The sequence below is a fragment of the Phocoena sinus genome, chromosome 1 (genome assembly GCF_008692025.1).
Source record: "Phocoena sinus isolate mPhoSin1 chromosome 1, mPhoSin1.pri, whole genome shotgun sequence".
Taxonomy (NCBI): domain Eukaryota; kingdom Metazoa; phylum Chordata; class Mammalia; order Artiodactyla; family Phocoenidae; genus Phocoena; species Phocoena sinus.
Window position 1 is genome coordinate 102,503,825 of NC_045763.1, and position 21,403 is coordinate 102,525,227.

General features: G+C 39.2%; 2 protein-coding genes across 7 annotated transcripts in view; both read right to left on the minus strand.

Annotated features, from left to right (window-relative positions):
• Window positions 1-3,467, minus strand: part of CSDE1 (cold shock domain containing E1) — a 36,985-nt gene extending 33,518 nt beyond the window's left edge. For 2 of the 5 annotated variants that reach the window (XM_032603174.1, XM_032603147.1), the window contains exon 1: window positions 3,337-3,396. The gene's annotated coding sequence lies outside the window, so the exon portion shown is untranslated. Of the gene's footprint in view, window positions 1-2,195; window positions 2,886-3,336 lie in introns of those variants that run through there. The other 3 variants (XM_032603139.1, XM_032603158.1, XM_032603165.1) reach the window with 3 other exon arrangements.
• An 11,229-nt stretch (window positions 3,468-14,696) lies between these two features.
• On the minus strand, window positions 14,697-21,118 carry SIKE1 (suppressor of IKBKE 1). Of its 2 annotated transcripts, none has more exons than XM_032653108.1 (5): window positions 20,868-21,118; window positions 20,529-20,634; window positions 19,452-19,594; window positions 18,155-18,268; window positions 14,697-16,269 (listed from the first exon to the last, which is right to left on the minus strand). In XM_032653108.1, exons 1-5 carry the CDS (start codon window positions 21,024-21,026, stop codon window positions 16,168-16,170), a joined length of 624 nt encoding a protein of 207 aa, XP_032508999.1. In that variant the 5' UTR covers window positions 21,027-21,118; the 3' UTR covers window positions 14,697-16,167. The 2 variants fall into 2 exon arrangements, with proteins under 2 accessions (XP_032508999.1, XP_032509005.1); XM_032653114.1 differs by lacking the exon at window positions 14,697-16,269 and adding an exon at window positions 16,299-16,626 and having other exon boundaries at window positions 20,868-21,093.
• Between the last annotated feature and the right edge of the window lie 285 nt (window positions 21,119-21,403).

Consider the following 21,403-nt stretch of genomic DNA (forward strand, 5'->3'; position numbering starts at 1 on the left):
GCCTTAACTCCCCAGTTGGTATTTCTTGATGAATTAACCCAAGACAAGTTTATCACATTTTTCTCTAACCTGTATAACCGAAGTGCCTAACAGGTTTTAATTCAGTTTTACTTTGGGATCTAAGGAAAATGATAAAAGTTCAGATAATTAACCACCTTAAAACAATTTAAGTCATCAACACGTTGAGCGGAAATAAAAGAAAATCAAATTGCTGCAACCATCTTTTTCTATGTTTCCTTTAGTAGTAACAATTGTGCTGTTACTAGATATTTAAAATTATACACCCACCCATCACTTAACTTCTTTTACATATACTAATACTTTGAAATAGGACAACTGCCAGTGTGGAAAGAAGCTGAAGAAATGCTCCAGACACAAAAGTCAAAGAATAGTGTAGACCAGCACCATCCAACAGAAATACTGTGCAAGCCACATATGTAATTTAAAATTTTCTAGTAATCATATGAACTTGAAAGAAAGGTGAAACTAATTTTAATTAAGTATCTTACTTAACCAAATCCAAATGTCATCAGTTCCCACAGGTAACTGACATGTTTTTAACATCCCTGGAAATCCAACGTTTAGCAGAAATACAAACAACTAACTGGTTATATATTGGCTGCAGCTGCAAACCAATGGATAGCCTACAGGTTCAACGCGAATAAACTCCCAATTATTTTCAACTACACATTAATAGTATACCTCAGCATAAAAGGACAAATAATGCTCAAAAAATAATCTTCCAATACACAATATTCAGTTTAATACCCCTAATAAAAAATGTGGCACAACAGAAACATCTCTAAGAATTCCTCTGGCTTGACAGTATATTTGAACTGGAAAAAAGTGTTGAATTATTTTTTTAACTAGGTACTCACACATGCAAGCAGAAAACATTCTAATACCAAGACAAAGGAATTTTTAAAAATCTTGATTTGGCAGAAAGCATTTAACAGCAAGAAATGATGGGATTCAAAAAACAAGTCACCCCCACCACAGCAATTTCACCACTGTAGACATTCCAGCTATTAAATCTTAAAAAATACAGTTGTAATTCTTCTAGCTGTAATTCTTTTATCATGAAAAATCCTACAAGTTACAGCTCTTCATAAGACAGTCTGGGTCAAAAATCTCAAAGTAGTCCCCCTTTGATTTTTGAAAAGACTAAACTAAGAAGGCAAACCAACGCCTCGTATTTATTTAACAAGATCTCAAGATTTTTATTTTGTAATGCAGTCCTCAAATTCAACTCCTTAAAAATCTGCGCACATAGCATTTCCATGTTTAAACTACTTTTCCAAAAGTATGGGCCTCACAATAATGTGAATGAACTTAATGCTACTGAACTGTACACTTAAAAAAAAAAGGTTAAAACGGTAAATTCCGTTATGTATATTTTACCACAATTTAAAAGAAAAAAATTTTTAAAATGTTGTAATGGCCCTGCATTGTGTGTCTTTAGATGGAAGGAAGGGAAAACAGGAGTAGGATAAAGCAGGACTACATGTCAGCTTCCACATTCTCATTTTTTATTTGCAGGAATTTACCAGAATTTTCAACCATACTCTAAAGGTCATACTTGTTAAGTCAGAACTTATTTACAAAAAAAGAAAACCTATCTTCTGTGTCTCAAATGCTTTACTTTTCAACTCAGCTGCTATAAATACTCATCTCGATGGTAAACATCCAGAGCAGCTGCAAAATCACTCAAACCACTACCATCTCTTTTATTTCGGGCCTATGGCTGAAAGGAAAAAAAAAAAACAAGGATGAAAATTTATCGAGATTTTATGACTCAGGCATATGCCTATTCAAGTATATAACCCCCCTCCTCACCCAAACCAAGAATACCCAATATTGGTTAGTACCAAAAGGGCACAAAGGTATTACACTGCCCCTCAACGTAGTATTGAAAATGCTTCCTTCTATAGACTCGAAAATTACTCAGCGTTTTGATACAGAACAACTTATATTAGCGGGCTATAATTTGGTACCTACATTTTATAGATTGGTAGCTCTGGTCAAGAGCTGCCAGTTCATACCATCCTGATAAAAAGCTAAGTCTCCCACAGGAAAGATTTAAAGATTTAACTACCACAGTGCCTTTGGGCGCCCTCCCTCCTCCACCCTGTCTACCAACTGTTTAAGAGGACCACATTCTTGCGCTCATTTTAGATGCAAAACAAGGAAATTACCTCAAACAACGTTCAGCTTTTGTATTTGCGGATTGTAGGCTGTTTTTAGAGAGGGTTCCCTGCCTCACTTGTCAGGCAAGAGAGGAGCTACTGGGTGTTTCTAAAGGAAAACCTTAAAGCAAAAAGAACCGTAGCACTAAGAGTTCCTACTTATGATACAGCGGATGGTAAGAACCTCTAAAGTGTCTACGACCAGGGCTCTAAAAAACTAATTCTACACAGAATGACGAAGCCATGCCTTTCATTGCACAATATGGGCCGGGCTCTTACACTAGAAGAACCAGAGAGGGAGTAAGGAGAACTCCACTGAGTTCTCACCGAGTTCGCCCTAACACCAGGATTAGAAGGGTGAGAGCCATGTGCCTAAGTTTAGGGGCTGGTTCTCTTCCTCAAGAAGCCGAAGGGGAGGACTAGACAGGAAGGTTGGGTGTTGAGACCCAAGATAAACAGCTCTAGGTGAATGGAAGTAAGGATGACAATTCGGCCGCACTACCGTGCCAGATGTGCCGAGGAAAGGAGGTGTCTCTAAGCAGTTAGATGGAGCGGGGTCTCAGTCCATACACAAAGGAAGCGCCATTGCCGCACTGCGCTCTGGTACTCGTAGTCAGATCCAAGCAGGTGATGGCCAAGACACCACAGGGTTCAGAGTCAGAATAGGCCCCTCTCCTATGCCTCCAGCTCTTCCAGTCTCACACAAAGGACCGCGCCACCACTCCCTCGCCCCGCCCGCCGGGACTTGTAGTTCTCGTTTCCCCCACCAAGCCGCAGAGGAAGCAGCAGCCAGACTACAACTCCCAGCAGCCTCCGCGCCCGAGCCCCGCACCCCTGCCTCCATCTTGGCTGCGGTCGGAGCCTCCATTTTCGCTCCCTCCCCCCACTTTAGTCACCACCACCACCACAACGCGCGACCGCCTGGCCTAGACTCTTCGCTTCTGCTCTGCAGCCTGATGTGAGGCCTAAACAGTTGAACGGGAGCCGGGTGGAAAAGCCCGGGGCAGGGACTCAGGGTGAGATCGTCTCTACCCGGAGCTCTAGGAGTGCCCACCCTGCCTCAGAAGTCTCTCCCGTTTGTCTTGGTCCTCTCATCTGCCCTTAACGTGGCTTCTTGCTACCCCCAGTTGGACCCTGAGGTCGTACTCACCCCAACAGCTCAGCGCCCCCTCTCCAGCGCCGCCATAAGCAGCACGGCCCGGTACGTAGGAATAAATCTCGCTTCTCTCGCGAGAGTTGCGGGCTTCGAGCGCGTGCACAGGAAGGGGGGGGAGCGTACCCTTAGTACGCCTGCGCACGAGGGCTGAGTGACGCCGGCCAGTTCGCTGTGCTTAACCACAACCGAGGTGGTGTCTACATTCCCTTAGTTCCCCTCCTCCGTGAGCTGCAGGAAGCCATCTCTGTGTTTGCTGACTCCGCTGGGACGCACGGGGCGGGGTGGCGGGTGACTTTCGGCGTCTCTGATCTTTGCAAACCTGAATGTTTTAGGCCCCGAGATCAGGATAAACCTTGAAGACGAACAATTAGGAGGGCATATCAGGAATGTAATATAAAGGATTTCTCTTTTCTCAGCGATAATCCGGAAGTTCCTCAAATCCCAGTTCCTCTTTATTCACAGTGCAAGCCTTCTTTCTCTTGTCCGCTACCTTAGACTGGACTTTTATTTAATATAGAGTTAGGCTTTAAGCAAGGTAATTTGAATGCTATACGTGAGAACTTTGTTTCCCACAAACTGTGTTGCTTGCAACAGACAGACGAGAGTGAGCAAGGTAGCATAATCATTAAAAAACAAACTCCTTCAACTGACCTTTTTAGTTAACAGAAGATCTACATAGTGTATCAGGTAATCAGAGGGGTAAATCAGTAACGAAAAGGTTGAAATCAGGGCAAATGGATGACTCATCCCACAGGGAAAGAGGGAAGGAGGAAAATGGTTAATTCTGGCCCCAGAAAAGTTCAATGAATTATACCTTGCCAAACGATAGAGCAGTCCCCTCTGGTGAGAGGAATGCTCTTTCACAGATTCTGTGGCTCTCTCACTTGACAATATTGGATAAAAAATGATCAGTCAACGCTCCTGAGAACTCTCCCACCACTTTATTTTCCCCTTCAACACTTATTTGTCTGGCATCTTGTATGCGTCGTCACTGGGGTGTATACTATAGTAAAGACAAACGGTCATGGTTCTGTCCTCAAGGAACTTTCAGTCTAGCATCATTCAATAATCACAAAACCAAAATCTGAACATACACATTGAAATAACTGCAATGATGGAAAGGTGCACAGCTCATTTCTGAGCAAATCATCTTGAATTATAAGAGGAGGTGGTATCTTCTGATGTTCAAAGATTTTTCTTTCCACCTCTGTTGCTATTGGTCTAATCCCATACCACCTCCAAGCTGCCTCTTCTTTTTGATGCCTTCCCACGCTTTCCCAGGCACAGACATTTGCTTCATTTTCAGCGCTTTCATAGCTCACTCTATTGTAATTATTAGTTTATACTAGCTAGTGATTCTTTAGGACAGGGCCTGTGACATTCATCTTTGCATCGCTCTTTCCTGACAGTGCCTGGCATAGACAACCCTCAAAAGCTTGTTGAATGAATAGCACTGAACAACAATGTAAGAAGTTGTTAGAAAGTGGAGTGTTCTGTTGGGAAGTATGGAATGTAAATATGTCAACCTAGCTGTTTTGTTTCCTCTGTCCAAATCTTAAATTAAGATTTCTCCTCCCCAGCAATAGATCTCGTTTGGATATTCTAATCTAGTGTTACAGAGAAACTGCCCTGGGCTCTTGCACTAGAAATAAGGTCCTGTGAAGCTGGGCTAAAAGTAGAATTAGGTCTAAGAGCACACATTCTCAAATATCACAGCAATGGGAAATGTAAAAAATAATAGTCTCACTAAATTCTATAAATACAAGTCCTATTAATAAGAATAAAGTCTCAATTTCTACCATCATACATAGCTTCTGAAGACCTTCTTAAACCATGTAACTGTTTTATCATCCTTATTCTATGTCTCAATTGCCTTTAAATTCCTCCTTGGTCCATTAGTATCAAATTACACTTAACACAAAATGCAAATGTGTATCAATCCAGAAGCATACATTTTAGCTTCCAATGCATTAAAAGATGGAGTAATTCACTAGTTTAAATGATTTTGTCTTAAATCATTGATTTAAATCACTAGTTTAAATGATTTAGTTTTTCTACAATTACCACTCATAGGTTTCATTTTTAGGTAGAGGTAGGTTTCATTCTTAGGAGATCACATTTTAAGGCAATAATATTTTTTCAGAGTAATTTTGAAGTCAAATTAAAAATACCCCAAAATGTAGTTATATTTTTATGTTTATTTTTTAAACTGAAGTTAATTAAAGCAGAAGCTTGTGAAGTCACTTGGGAAACCATTTCCTATAACAATAGGGTAATCATGGATTTGGGGAAGATATTTACTCCATTAAGGAATAATAATCAGAATTTAAAAGTTGCATATATTTTTGGTTATTTATCATACTAATTTTTCTTTCGAGAAACATAGACAATGAGATTGATTATAGTTGTGGGGTTTTTTTCCTCTACCATTATCAATAAGCACATTTCTCTGGAGTCTATTTGAGAATCAAAAGCAAGCATTCTGGGCTTCCCTGGTGGCGCAGTGGTTAAGAATCCGCCTGCCAATGCAGGGGACACGGATTTGAGCCCTCGGCCGGGAAGATCCCACATGCCGCCGAGTAACTAAGCCCATGCACCACAACTGCTGAGCCTGTGCTCTAGGGCCCGCGAGCCACAACTACTGAAGCCCACGCTCCTAGAGCGCGTGCTCCATGAGAGAAGCCACCGCAGTGAGAAGCCTGCATACCGCAAGGAAGAGTACCCCTGCTTGCTGCAACTAGAGAAAGCCCGTGCACAGCAACGAAGACCCAACGCAGCCAAAATAAATAAAATAAATTTTTTAAAAAGTAAGCATCCTTTATGCATTTATAAGGTTTTCTTGAGCAGCAATGGACGAGATCTTTGTCAGTTGTCTGTGAAATGAGAAAAATTAGATCAATGTAGAGACTTCTTTTAAGTAAGGCTAAATTTATTCAAGATTTAAGGACTGTTTTGTTTTTTTTCTTTTTTTTGGCCATGCCATATGGCATGCAGGATCTTAGTTCCTGGACCAGGGATCGAACCTGTGCTCCCTGCAATGGAAGCACGGAATACTAACCATTGGACCGCCAGGGAAGTCTTTAAGCACCGTTTTTATTCTGACATTATGTCTTTCCTAGCTAGGGAAGTTAATGAGAACTTCCTTTATAAAATTATGGTAATAGTGGATGGTAAAGGAATCCACATTCAAGATATCAGAACAGGAAAACACAAGTTAGAGCAAAAACTTTCATACAGAATATTACTTCCAAAAGAATGTAAATAAGATTTAACCCTAGAACCCCACAATCCAAAACTTTTTATTCATTAGCAAGCCCCCAAACAGTTAAAATGATTGTTTAAATGAGAATAATATGTAAGCATAACAATTATGTAATAAAATATTAGAATTTAAATAAAAATAAGGCAGAAGCTTTATATAATGCTTCCCTTTTTTTAAAAAAATGAATTTATTTATTTAATTTTGGCTGCATTGGGTCTTCGTTTTTGCACGTGGGCTTTTCTGTAGTTGTGGCGAGTGGGGGACTACTCTTCATTGTGGTATGCAGGCTTCTCATTGCGGTGGCTTCTCTTGTCGCAGAGCATGGGCTCTAGGCACACAGGCTCAGTAGTTGTGGCTCACGGGCTCTAGAACACAGGCTCAGTAGTTGTGGCGCACGGGTTTAGTTGCTCCGCGGCATGTGGGACCTTCCCGGACCAGGGCTCGAACCCATGTCTCCTGCAATGGGAGGTGGATTCTTAACCACTGCGCCGCCAGGTAAGCCCTATAATGCTTCCCTTTAAAATGTCAACATTGCACTGAACGGAAGAATTAGGTGGACATGCTAAGCTGCTGCACTAAAAGTAATCACCATAACATTTTAGCTCTGGGAATCAGCCAGAGAGAAGCATGGAGCAAAGCCTATTTCAAACTTAATTAAAAATAAAACCAATTGTATTTAGAATAAAGTCCAAACTCTTTTACAATGATCTATAGTACAAGGCCCTAAATGACCTAGTCTCTGCTAAGTCTAACCCCTGGTTCACTGTGTTTCAATCCACTGCCACCAACATTGCAAAGTTTTTCCTACTTCAGAATCCTTGCCTTTACTCTTGCTTCTGCCTGGAATGCTCCTTCCCCAAATCATCAGATATTTGGCACTTTCTTATCACTCAGGTTTCAGCCCAAATGTTACCACCTCACAAAGATCTTTTCTAAAGTAAAAGTACCCACTATTACCATTGCTCTCCATAACAATATTAGCTTGTTTTATTGTCTGTATAATATGTATTGTTATCCAAAATTAACACATTTATGAATTTAATCTTTCATTGCCCTACTTCCTGAACAATAATGTAAGCTTCAGTTTTCTGGTTCATCATTGTATCCTCTAAACCTAGGATAGTGACTGAGATAACAGTAAGTACTTAATAAATGTTCATTGAATGAATGAGTTATACTTATTTAATTAAATCTAAGACAGTATTGACTGTGTGATACATCATTATTTATGTACCAGCAAGAAGAAAATGTTGCCATTTTCACTGTGACATAGGGAGTTCCTTGGCGGTCCAGTGCTTAGGAGTCCATGCTTCCATTGCAGGGGGCATGGGTTCCATCACTGGTTGGGGAACTAAGATTCTGCAAGCCGTGCTGGCGCTGCCAAAAAAAAAAAAAAGCAACACACTATGACATAATACTTTTATTACTTAGAAGTTTATATTTATTAAAAGAGCCCTTTTAAACTAATTTAGACCTAGTTTTTTAAAATTATGTCACACTTGTGTGTATATAAAGCAAAAAAAAAAAGCAAAGTAAATTAGTTAAGGTATTCCTAAAACTTCTTTACTAGTCCAACTCTTCTGAATCTCTTTCTTTTTAGTAATAAATTTGAATATGTTTTTATTTTTTATAAAATTTATTTATGGCTGTGTTGGGTCTTTGTTGCTGCGTGCAGGCCTTCTCTAGTTGTGGCGATTGGGGGCTGCTCTTCGTTGCAGTGCGTGGGCTTCTCATTGCAGTGGCTTCTCTTGTTGCAGAGCACGGGCTCTAGGTGTGCAGGCTCAGTAGTTGCGGCTTGCGGGTTCTAGAGCGCAGGCTCAGTAGTTGTGGTGCATGGGCTTAGTTGCTCCGTGGCATGTGGGATCTTCCCAGACCAGGGCTCGAACCATTGTCCCCTGCATTGGCAGGCGGGTTCTTAACCACTGCGCCACCAGGGAAGTCCCTGAACATATTTTGAAAATGCCATACATCAAGAGGCACCATAAAAAAATTAAAAACCAACAGACTAGGAGAATATATATTTGCAACATATAAAACTGACAATGCATTATCATGAATGTATAGTAAATTAATACATATCAATCGATAAGAAAAAAATCAAAGAAAAGGAAAATGGAGGAAAGACTTGAATGTCTATATTAAAAAAACTCTGTATAGGCAAATAAACATTTGAAATTATGCTCAGCCTCATTAGTAATCAGGGGAATGCATATTTGTTCTGAGATAATTTTAGGCTTACAAAAGAATTAGAAATACAGCACAGAAAGTTCCCATAAACCCTTCACCCAGTTTTCTATTATGTTACTCTTACCTCACCATAGAACAATTTTCAAAAGTAGGAAATCAACCTTGACCCAATAATATTAACTACAAAATTAATTCGGGTTTCACCAGTTTTTTCTCTAATATCCATGTTCTCTCCTAGAATCAAATCCAGGATCCCATCCTACATTTAATACTATGTCTCCTTAGTTTCCTCTATCCTATGACAGTTCCTCAGCTTTTCCTTGTCTTTCATGACCTAGATACTTTGGAAAATATTGGTCAGTTATTTTGTAAACCTCCCTTAATTCAGTTTTGTCTGATGTTTCTCTTGATTAGATTGAGGTTATGCATTATTTGAAAGAATGTTACAGAGGTCATGTACCCTTGTCATTGCATTGTATCAGGGCTTATATGATGTTGAAAAGTATTATTAGTGATGTTTACCTAATCAATTGGTCAGTGTTGTCTGCCAGGATTCTTCGTGGTAAAATTACTGTTTTTCCCTTTATAATAATTAAATATTGTGGTGGAGATACTTTGAGACCATACTTGAACAGTGTCCTGTCAAAATTCATGTCTACCCAGAACCTCAGAATGTGGCCTTATTTGAAAATAGGATCTTTGCAGATATAATCAAGTTGAAATGAGGTCATACTGGACTAGGGTAAACCCTAATCCAACCATCAGTGTCCTTAGAAGAGGGAAATTTGGACACAGAGACATATAAGGAGAGCGCCATGTGAAGACTGAGAAGGCAGAGATTGCAATGATGCATATGGAAGTCAAGGAATGCCAGGAATTGCCAGAAGCTAGAAAAGGGGCATGGAACACATTCTTCCTCAGAGCCTCCAGAAAGAACCGACCTGCCAACACCATGATTTCAGACCTCCAGCCTCCAGAACTGTGAGAGAATAGATTTCTGTTGTTTTAAGCCATCCAGTTTGTGGTAATTTGTTATGGCAACTCTGGGAAACTGATACAGAGACTATGCAAATATCCTTTTTCTGTTTGAACTTTAGTCCACTTATTTTAGCATGCATTGGTGGATCTTGCTAATAAATCTCTTTTTTGTCTCATAGATGTGCAGGTTTTTCCACACAGAAGTATTCTTGGGCCACCAAGAATACTGGTAATGCAGAATTTCCTGAGTGTTTCATTGTTGTCTCCAGGATTTTATTCCAAGCTGCCAAAAGCCACTGTGGTAGGCAGAATTTTAAGATGATCACCAAGATTCCTATCACCTGGTACACTTGCCGTGTATAATTCCTTCCTTTTGAGCGTGGGCTGGGCTTGTAGATCTTAGAGGATATCACTTACATCTCCTCAATGGCAAAAGGGATCATTGCAGATATAATTAAGATATCTAATCAGTTGGGTTAATCAAGAGGGAGCTTATTCTGTGTGGGCCTAACCTAATCAGGTGAGCTCGCGTGCGCGCGCGCGCGATCTTTCTCTCTCTCTCTCTCTCTGTGTCTCTCTGTCTCTTTTTCTTTTTCTTCCCCCTCAGTGGCTGGAGACTTTATCTTGGCCATACCGGCAGCATGTGGGATCCTAGCTCCCCGACCAGGGATCGAACCTGTGACCCCTGCATTGGGAGCACAGAGTCTTAACCATTGGACCACCAGGGAAGTCCCCAGATGAGCTCTTAAAAGGGAGTCTAGAGGTAGAACGCAAGGGAAGTCAGAGATGATCTCCTGTGAGTTCTACACCTGCAAGGAAATGAATTTTGCCAGCAACCACGTGAGTATGGGAGAGGGCCCAGAGCCTTAGACGAGATGCTAGCCTCGGATGATACCTTGACTTCAGCCTTGTGAGATCCTGAGAAAACCCAGCTGAGCCCTGCATGGACCTGTGACTTACAGAACTGTAAGATATTAAATAGGTGTTGCTTTAAACTGCTAAATTTGTGGTGATTTGTTACATAGCAATAGAAAATGAATACAGCCATACTCCAAATTCTTATGCTGGCACTCCTGATTTTACAGTAAGTGCTAATGGAAAGTTCACAGAAAACAGCTAAACCCCCATTCCTTTCTCAAATGGTCCTTAGTTTGTTGACTGAAATATCAAGAACTTGACTTTATCCAGTCACACCACCAGGAATGCAAACCAATTTTCTTATGCTTAGAATCAACTAGACGACAACCCCTACATGTATAAGACATATCTCAATTTCAGAGACATTAAAATATGAAATAAAGATGAATCTTAGGATCAATAACATACAGAAATCCATTTCTAGGAGGCTAGACGAAATGTTGAGTGAATTGTAGTTCATCGAAGCTCTGAAGGTTCCACTTTCTCTTAGGCATTCTTGGAGAGTGACAAAAGAAAAAGCATCATCTGCTTTCCACTATGAATATTAGTGGATAATAGTCCTTAATTCACTTTGAAAGTTGCCATGAGACAACTGCAAGTGAAATAACTGCAGAATACGAAATACAACTGCTTATAGCGAAACGTGTCTAATATCAATGAGGTAGATGGAGGAAAAATTAAAAATTAGGAGTCAGATATTAGCAAGGATTTTTAAAAAAATGTATAATTTTATTATTTTACATGTATGTATCTCTTAACAATATACTGTAGTCACATGATGAAATCTAGTACATCAATGAAAATGAATGACAACTATATACAACACAATGAATCTTAGAAACATAATGGAGAGTGAAAAAAATCAAATCCCCATAGACTACTATACAGTCTAATACCACTTTCATAGAGCTCAAAAAGGAGCAAAACTAAAAAATGTCACTTTAGTGTTATACACATACTTTAGGTCTTTTCTCATGTGATAAAACTACTAAAAAGAGGGAGCAGAGGGGTAGAGACAGGAGAAGAGCACAAATAAATAAATGTAACATGGGTAATGTTCTATTTTTTAAATTAGGTGATGAATTATTATGCTTGATAATTTATTTGCATGTCACATCTTTTTATGTCAAAAATTACATTAAAACATAAGGGAAAAATTATGCATAATGTGTTGACAAAATTTATATTTGCATTGTTGCTTTTTAAATTATGCTTATTTTATCAGTCAGCGTTCTTAATTATAGTCAATTCAGGTTAATTTTAACAAAAAGTGATTTTATTAAAAGCTAATAATCCTCAGGTAATCCTCAGGACCTCTGGATAGCCAGAAAACCAGAATTAGAGGCTATACAACCTCTATAATCACTTCAGATAATTGCTTCAGTGAAGACCCCACTGTGTCCACTGGGGCAGAGACACTGCAGCTTACACCATTGACTTTGCTGACACTGGATACTGAATGTTGTCAGTACAGCCACTTGCTGCTCATTCTGTGGAGGTGGATGCAGTAGCCAGTGTTGTAGTCACTGCCTTTATTCAAAGAATTCAGCATAGTCCCCTGCTTCTTTGTATCACTAACTTTTAAGGCAGAGGTATCTTCACTGGCTGCAAAGTGGCTGGGAACACATCTGACACTTTCAAATTTTTTAGGAGGGAGGAAGGCTCTGCCTCATTAGGTGATGGGTTCCCTAACTATAGTATAGGAGTTAGGATAACGGGCAGCCTAAAAAGAAATGTCAGATGTCTTCCGCAGCCCACTCCTTGGCCACTCAACACCAACACACTCCTTTGGCTAATGCTTACACTTGTTAAAAACTATTCAGTGTAAGAGGACTTGTGTCAGACATTGTTAGCTGCTTTACCAGTACTGTTTCCTCTTTGCTAATAGAATACTGATTTTATTTGCGGCAGCTATGTCCCCAGCCTCCTTTGCTGCTAGAAGTGACCATGTAACAGGTCAGGCAAATGACAAAGGGAAGTCTGTCTGGATTTCTGGGAAAGCATTGCTTTTCCTCATAAAAGAGAATACACATAGCTGGCATACGACATTTCCCTTTTTTTTTCTGCCTTCAAACATGGACATGACTTCTGGCAGAGCAGCAACCTTCTTGCAACAAGAAAATTGCATGAAGGCTGAAAAACAACACGCTAAGGAGACAGATTTGAAAGACAGAACTGCACCCTTTCCTGTATGTATCAACAGTAAGGATTGTTAAGCACTGATTAAGCATTGTTCTTTTTTTTTTTTTTTTTTTTTTTTTTTTTGTGGTACGCGGGCCTCTCACTGTTGTGGCCTCTTCCATTGTGGAGCACAGGCTCCGGATGTGCAGGCTCAGCGGCAATAGCTCACAAGCCTAGCCGCTCTGCGGCCTGTGGGATCTTCCCGGACCGGGGCACGAACCTGTGTCCCCTGCATCGGCAGGCGGACTCTCAACCACTGCGCCACCAGGGAAGCCCTAAGCATTGCTCTTTTCAGTTGCACGCACATACTCTCAGCTACACCACTCTAAAAAACAGATGACAATTATGTCTCATTCCTTAAGACTCCATTTATTAAATTCGTGATATTTTCTAATATATGGGCTGTGGTGTATCTTTTGCACCATTAATAAAATAGATTTTCCTCTCAAGAACCACTTGAACTCTGAATAGTATTTGGCATTTAAAGGAATCTTAATGGTTAAGAATATGTTTAACTCTGGGTTTGAATCTTGGTTTCAGTTTGGAATAATAACAACCTCCTCGTGCCTGAGTATCTGTAAAATGAGGTACAGTTGAAATGGAGATTATATAATAACTAGAAAGCACTAAGCTTTCTAGTTCTACTCATTTTGTCTCTATTGGATTCTCAAGTGGCAAATAGTCCCTCCTCTGTACTCTACACATCCTTATATTGGATTTATCATATTGTTTGCCTCTTCTACCAGATTTTTCTTCAAAAACACTGTCAACGCCTCCCCCCTGCTTTTTAAAATTCATAACTCCAAATCAAGTGCCTAACATAGTAAACTAGACAGTCTGAAACTAGTGTCCTTAGAAGTTATCTGGGATGATTATTAAAATACAAATTCCTAAATTCCATCCCCAAACTTCTATTGTAGTAGGTCAGTGAACCACATTTTGAGGAACACTGGAATAGATCTTCAATGTTTGAATCAAATTATGCATAAGGTATTAATATAAGGTAATAAAGGTAGGTATCAATAATATTTATGCATTTTTCCAAGATACTTCCAAACAGTTTTAATTTTATACTTTGACTTGTAATCATGTAACTTATGATTTCTAACCATGAGGAAACCTCTAAAGCCATTTCAGAAACAACTATTTATAGTTATCTGAACTACAATGTGATAATTAGAGAGTATTTATGAAAAACCCTGTGTACCTGATAGGTTGCTATATAAGTGAAAAACACTTGCATTTCCTATAGTTAGACTCATTACTGAGTAAAATTAGCTGATATTCTCAAAATGAGATTTTTATTAGAAAAGGTAAGTTTGTACTAAAATTTTGCACATTAGTCAAGTTCCATCATCCACTGCAAAATAAACTTTCATACCCATTCAGACCAAAGTCAAGAACATTCCTTCTCCCCTTCAATTTTCTAACTACACACTATTTTCATAGTATTAACACCAGCTAGAATTCACATTATATAGGGTGCTAAGAATTCTTGAGGCTCATGCTTCAAGCTTTTGATTTACCAGGGGGAAAAGTTAACATTTAGATTTATCCTGATATCTGAGATGTAAAGAACTTTACAAACAACTCTAAAGGAACATAAAGTAGATAAAGGGACACCATGTTATAGTTTAATGGGCCATTTGATTACCTTATCATTTTCACTGAAAACTGGCCATGGCAGCTGACCAATGGTATAGGGTACCTGCCTCCTGAATGGAACTGTGGAACACAGAGTGGCACTTAGGACATATACTGCAAGGCAAATGGCTAGACTAAAAGTTTACATACTAAGGAAATGAGATAAAAACATCCACACTTCGGGTGGAAATTGTTCGCAGGATTCTGAATAGAAATTTGACAAATTCAAAAATGACATATACCGATTCATTACAGCCTACCATTTTAGGCAAAGTCCTTTGGTATTACTGGGATCAGATGCTCTTAGGATATCATGGAGAAATTCTGTTGTTTTATTTGGAGTTAATTCTTTATGGCTGTACAAAAAAAAGGTTACGCCACACAAAGCACTAACAAAAAGCTCTTTCTAATGATGTGTCTCTCCCATGCAGTATAGTGCTTACGGTTACTGGGAAATATTGACAGGTTTAGCATTCATTATTTCAATTATTTTTGGGCAAACCTAAATTGATAGTATTACACGAAGTAATTTATAACTTTGAAATGTGAGTAAACTGAGATGGGGGAATGAAATGATGAGTGGGCCTAGCTGACCACTTAGCATTTGAATCTCAACACAGCTTCTATGAATGTAATAAACTCTCATTAAGTGATAAAACTTTGCTTCCTGTGAAAAATGGATCTAAAAAAAAGCCAACTACTAGTACTAGTAATGAAAGACATCCAAGTAAGTGATGGTTCTTAATTATAAATGAAAGTTATATATAAACTGTAGAATGTAGTACCTAAGAACTATGATGTGAATAAACCAATTATATCTTCTTCACACTGGGTAAACTACCCAAGCTGAAGATTTCCTAGTAGGACAAAATTGAAAAATTGACTACTAACATCTAATAGAATAAATAAAAGTTACTTTTAGCATCTGAACTAAGAGCACATGTGTGTGTAAACACACACAGGACAAATTTTTCAGCATTCTTTGAACAATACGATGATTATCCTCCCACTAGTAAAAAAACAGTTGACTTATTTTCAAGTATGTTTCCCAGGGACTAGCAATAGGTTCTCTCAAATTAAGAGTAAAGACACCAGGCCATAAAGTGTCAACTCTTAGCACCAGAGAGACTTAAAACATCAAAAAAGGTGAATGACATTACAAATTAGAGAATCTGCCAATCTACTTCTGTGGAATTGTATTATTTTTCTCAAATGGAAACAAATCCAGGTTTATGCCAAATATATTGAAAAAGCTAATCTCTTTTTAAATTTTTTAAGAATTGCAATTTACAATCCTATATAAAATAAAATTGCTGGTTTATAATAAAATGCTCTAAGTTTCAGAGATATGAAAGAACAAAAATGAACTGAAAACAGTTCATATAAATTGAGGTCCCAGAAATGAAAATTAAAAGTAGTCTCTTAGAGAAAGGAATGGTGAAACTCAGTGTATTTTAGTGAGTATTTTCACTAACATACCCCAAAACTGTTTCGTGGACAGCCACTTTTGACTGAGAATTCTAAACTGCCACTTGATACATTTAATCAACGTTAAATCAAGTCTGAGGCAAGACACTGAATGGACAATACTCGAATAGAGAGATAATAACTTCCTTCCTCGATAAACAATCTCTAGCCGTCATTCAGAAGTTGAATTATTTGATAGCTTGGGAAGCAGTGTTCATTGAGTTTTCCTTCCTGACCCGAAGAGACTCACTACTGATGGACAATAATTCTCGAAGTTCCTTATTTTCAAGCTGGAAAAAAAAAGTATATGTTCATTTCAGGTATTTTGACTGTCAAATTGCATCAGAACACATTGTTTTGGGCCTGAAACAGAAAGCATATTATTTTAATTTTAAAAGTTTTAAGGAAACAAAAGAACTGAGAATTTCCTAAAATTCTACTTATTTATTCATTTAAAAAACATTTACTGAGTAATTTCCACATGCCACGTGTTAGGACTACACAGAAAAAAACAAGGTCCCTCTCCACTTGAGGAATTCACTGCTTGTCAAACTTTTTATGGTTCCCACAAGTTTTAGTATTGTTTCTTCTATCTTTCAAATTCCTAATAATAATTTCACTCTGCTCAATCTTCTCTCCTAGACGTCCTACGGTTTTGGAGAAAGGAAGGAAAGGGGGAAAAGAATCACTGGGCACACAGCCAGGTATCACACGTATGTCTTACATCTATTATCTCACACAATAGGTAGGGTAAGTACCATTGCCTACATCCATGTTCTCTTTGAGATGAGGACACTGGCCCACAAAAGTCCAAAAACTTGTCCAAACTTAGACAACTTAGATGTGGTATTGCTGGGGTCTCAATCCAATGCCCCTGTTTTTTCCACTTAAAATATTAAGTAAAATTTGTCCCACATTTCTTTAGGCTGTTTCCATAAGTGAGATAAATTAGGGACAGTGTAGACAAGATCATTCTATCATTTTACCTAACTCCTAGCTCCTAATGGGGACCTTGCCACTTCCTTTGATTTCCAGGTAGGGCAGTTTGCACTCTTCATCCTTATTCTCTCTGCAGGAAATTCTGGGAAGCCACAGCATTTTCAGGTTTCACTGAGAGTTAGAGCCCATGGTCATTAAACCTTGTACCATATAAAGTGCTTCCCTCAATACTCCGTATCTCTCTCCTAGCATTTATATACCATTTCATACCAAAATACTACTAGTCTTATTCCTTTCGTTAGACTCTGAGCAGGGACCCTGTCTTTTTCTCTCTAGTATTTCTCAAAGGGCCCATGACAGCATCTTGTAATAAGGAACATTCAAATCATCTATTGCAAGGGTTCCCCAACCCCCGGGCCTCTGATGGCTTCTGGTCCACGGCCTGTTAGGAACCGGGCCGCACAGCAGGAGGTGAGTGGCGGGTGAGCAAGCGAAGCTTCATCTGCCACTCCCTATCGCTCACATTACTGCCTGAACCATCCCCCCATCCCCACCCCCAGTCTGTGGAAAAATTGTCTTCTACGAAACTAGTCCCTGGTGCCAAAAAAGTTGGGGACTGCTGATCTATTGTAATGCTTTTCCTTAACAATTTTATGGGCACACTAACACCCCAGGCCTTTCTTTGTAAATTACTCCCATTTTTAATCAAAATATTACAGAATATAGCTTTTAAAAAAAATCAAGACTATCCAATAAAAATTAATTAAAAAAAAATCAAGACTATAAGACTTATAAAGTAGACTGCAGTCCCTTGACTTTGTTTCCCAAAGGCAACCACTTTTAATATTTTTATCTATTTCTTTTGGTATTTACTTCCATAATTCTACATAATATGCCCGGTACTGCTATTTCCTGATCATCAAGTTTAGACATTGCCTATTTGAGTTCTTTTTATGGCAGATGAGGCACCTTAGCTCCCATGTAATCTGTCCCTTCCACTCTCTCTACCCTCTCAATATGATATCTCAATTTCTAGCTAATACACAGTTGGCATTTTCATTGTTTGCTGCTGATTACATTTCCTTTCTTGAAAAGGGTATGGAGGATGTATTTTAATTTTAAATCAGACCACAAAGGAAACATCAGTACATAACAGTGATAATACAGTGATGGCATATCTTCCAGAGTCTGAAATCTCCATAAAATATTGTGAACCTAAAGTATCAACAATCTTACCTCTAATTGTGCTAGTTTTTCCTGAATCTTACAAAATTGATCATCATCCATTTGAACTGCTTTCCTCATCACTTCTCCCATTTCACAGATTCTGTCGATCTGACTCTCAATTTCCTGTGAGGATATTAAGAATAAAAAGGTGAAAAAGTCATCTTTTTTACAGATAGGAAGTTCATGAAAACATGTGCATTATGATGTTAAAAGTTCATTTAATCTGTGGTACAGAGGTTACAAAGGAGTTTCACTACAATCTAAGTCCTCAGAGGTAAAGCCATAATAAAGTTATCTTGTGATATTCACAGATAATTTGTTTTCAAAAGATCAGTTCTAGTCTAACCACCCATTGGATACTGGACACTATCTCTAAATGGCTGTTTAACTTAAATTTGAATACTTTTATTGGCAGGAAGCGTACCATATTCCAAAGTATCTTATTCTATCATTGGACATATCTCTTAGCAAGTTTTTCATAAACGCTAAACTCTGTCTCCTTCAAGGATCAAGTTTTCTCCTCTGGACCACAGATTATTATCTTGTCCAGATGTAAGCCATTCACATATTTAAAATATCCCTGTGCCCTATGACTTTAGTTAACTGAAGTCATTAAAATGCTCCAAGTGGGATCTAAGATGAAACTTATCTTCCATAAATTCCACTGCAGTAAATAGTGAGGTGTCAATCTATTAATCTAGGATTAAATGATACAGTACCTGTGAATGTACAGTGGCAACTCTGAAGCACTCTACAAACTTAAGAACAATTACTCAGTCTCCCAAATTAAATCATAAGCAACCAAAGTATAGAAACTATGCCATGTCTTTTTTTTTTTAAACCATACTTCTCTCTCCTAACAACACAGTATGATGCTATGTAGTTCAGTTTAATAAAAGTTTACTGACCCCCTGCTACGTGCCAAGTACTATGTTAGGGATAAAAGATGAATTCATGCTCCTTACAACCAAGGAGCTTACAGACCAGTGAAATGTACAATAATAACTACCCAAGTATTTACTGAGCACCTTCAACACTAACTGGCATTGTTTGGTGGAAGAGCTAACTAAGCATTCATTAACATCTTGAAAAGAGATCTTGGTGAAGGGGGGAGGAACTTTAGTCTTACTCAAAAGGCCCTGAGCAGCCCTTTACCCCCTTCTTTCTATTCATATCTTTACAAAGCTATAGTAAAACCTACAGCAAATGTGATAAACATGAAAGGAAAACAAGCTTACTTTTCTTCAAAAGCAAACACACAATCTAAAACAATTTCAAGATTTCAATTCATTTAGAAGTTTCTTACTGCAGAGTGAGACTGGTGAGCTTTCAGGACTGGTTCAGCATCCACTGCTTTTTTAGCAACCATTAATTGTAACATCTGTTTCCGGTATTTGCTCATGATGAGTTCCAAAGCATCCTGGTGTTCCTCCAAGGAAACCCATAGCTCTATCAAAAAAATAAAATAACTTGGCAGTGATGTCTGAGAGATACGTCCTAAAGCCAAACTCAAACAGTTGGAATTTTATGACACTTCATGTAACATTATGAATCCAAAGTTGTAAATTAGTGTTTAAGTCCACAGAACTCAACAGTTATGGTCTATGTGAAAAATATCTTTCTAGGCAGTGGCAGCATAATCTGGTAGAAACAACACGGGATGTGGCCTCAGAAGACATGAGTTTAAGTTTACTTCTGTGAGTCACTAGATTACGACTCTTAAGCAAATCATTTAACCTCTCTGAGCCTATTTCTTATCTGCCTTGTAATAATAAAAACCTTGCTTGTCTACCTCAAAATGAAGATGTGAGAATGCAATGGCATGATACACGTGAAAGCCCTCTGTAAACTGATATACAAATAACTATTCATACTACTATCATTAATAATGTATTCATCAAGCCCAAGAATATACACCCGAGGATACGATTTACCTCTTCCACCTTGCACAAGGAACATAAAAAAACCTTCAATCTTAGCTTTAATGTTTATTTCAATTAATATTTAAACATTAAATTTTAAGTCCTTGAGGATATTCTCTTGTTATGCAAGCCTCCATGTTAGGACACCTAATAAGCCATGCAATAATTCAACTCTACTAAGCACCTCTTTGATAAGCTGCCTTTAAATAAAAAATCAGTAAGACCTTGAAAAGGGTAATGTAACAAACTTTACTGATACTGGGCGAGCACAGGCTAACTTTCCTGTTAAAAGTACTGACTTGGGAGGCGAGAATTCTACCACTGAACCACCAATGCCCCTCTCTGACTTGGAAATATATACAGAATGTGCGCTTTTGTGAACAGTTTGTCAGTTTTGCAAGAGCTTATGAAATATTACTGGATATGAAAAAATCATAACTACACAAAAAGGCCTGACCAACCTCTGTTTTCCTGCTGCAAGTCTCTAATCTGTGTATTCTCTTGGGACAGCAGAATGTGAGGTTTGTATTTGGACATGTCCTTTATATCGGATGCATCCTCTTGATACTGGACAAACAGAGACAGACTAATCGCGCATTAAAGAGAACAGCCGCAGATGCAACTTAATAGGCAGGAGGCAGAGCTCCAGGGCAGCATCCTCAGCCCCGACCCCGCAGAACGTTCTCACCACCGCCCTCTTGGACCAGGACAAAATTCCAGGCCGAGTGCCCACTCTACTTCACCCTCCACCCCTCAAGTGCCCGGAACCCGAGGGCACGGACCCCTACCCTCTGCCTGACCTGGTCCGGAAGCGCTGTCCCCGCCTCCCGCATAGCGGCCACCCGCCGGTGCAGCGCCGCTGATTGATCCACTAGCGACTCGGCGGCTGCATCGTGCTCCCGCAGCCTCTCCAGTAGAGTCTTAGCGTCTGTCAGAATCTTCTCGATGGTGCAGCTCATAGCGGCCCCAGGACGACAGTCGCAGAACCGCTCACCTGCGCGAAGAGTTCAGATCTCCCTGAGCCGGTCTCAGCTTTACAGACGTCACTTCCGGGTACGTTTAAAAGGCGCCTCGGTGGTAGCCGCGATATGCGCTTGCGCAGTGGCAGCCTAGGCGGCCGGTGACCCGCTTCAACCGGCGGCTTTCCTGGAGTCTCGCCCAGGGCACAGCCCTGGAAGCCTGCCCTTGCCCCGCCCTTGGTTTCCTGTTTCCACAGCCTGGTGGTCGAGTAGTGTTAAAGCTGGGCTAGGCCGAGTTTCTCCTTTCCCTACTGGTTTTGATTGATGTGGATTGTTATTGTAACCGTTTTTTTAAAAAAAATTTTTTTTTAATATTG

Excerpts from the sequence above, each read along its gene's own strand:
- SIKE1 (XM_032653108.1), bottom strand. The coding sequence starts at position 21,026 with ATGAGCTGCACCATCGAGAAGATTCTGACAGACGCTAAGACTCTACTG. Across the intron at positions 19,595-20,528 it reads CTTGCAGCAGGAAAACAGAG|AGCTATGGGTTTCCTTGGAG; the intron begins GTTGGTCAGGCC and ends TTTTTTTGATAG. Across the intron at positions 16,270-18,154 it reads AAAAACTAGCACAATTAGAG|CTTGAAAATAAGGAACTTCG; the intron begins GTAAGATTGTTG and ends TTTTTTTTCCAG.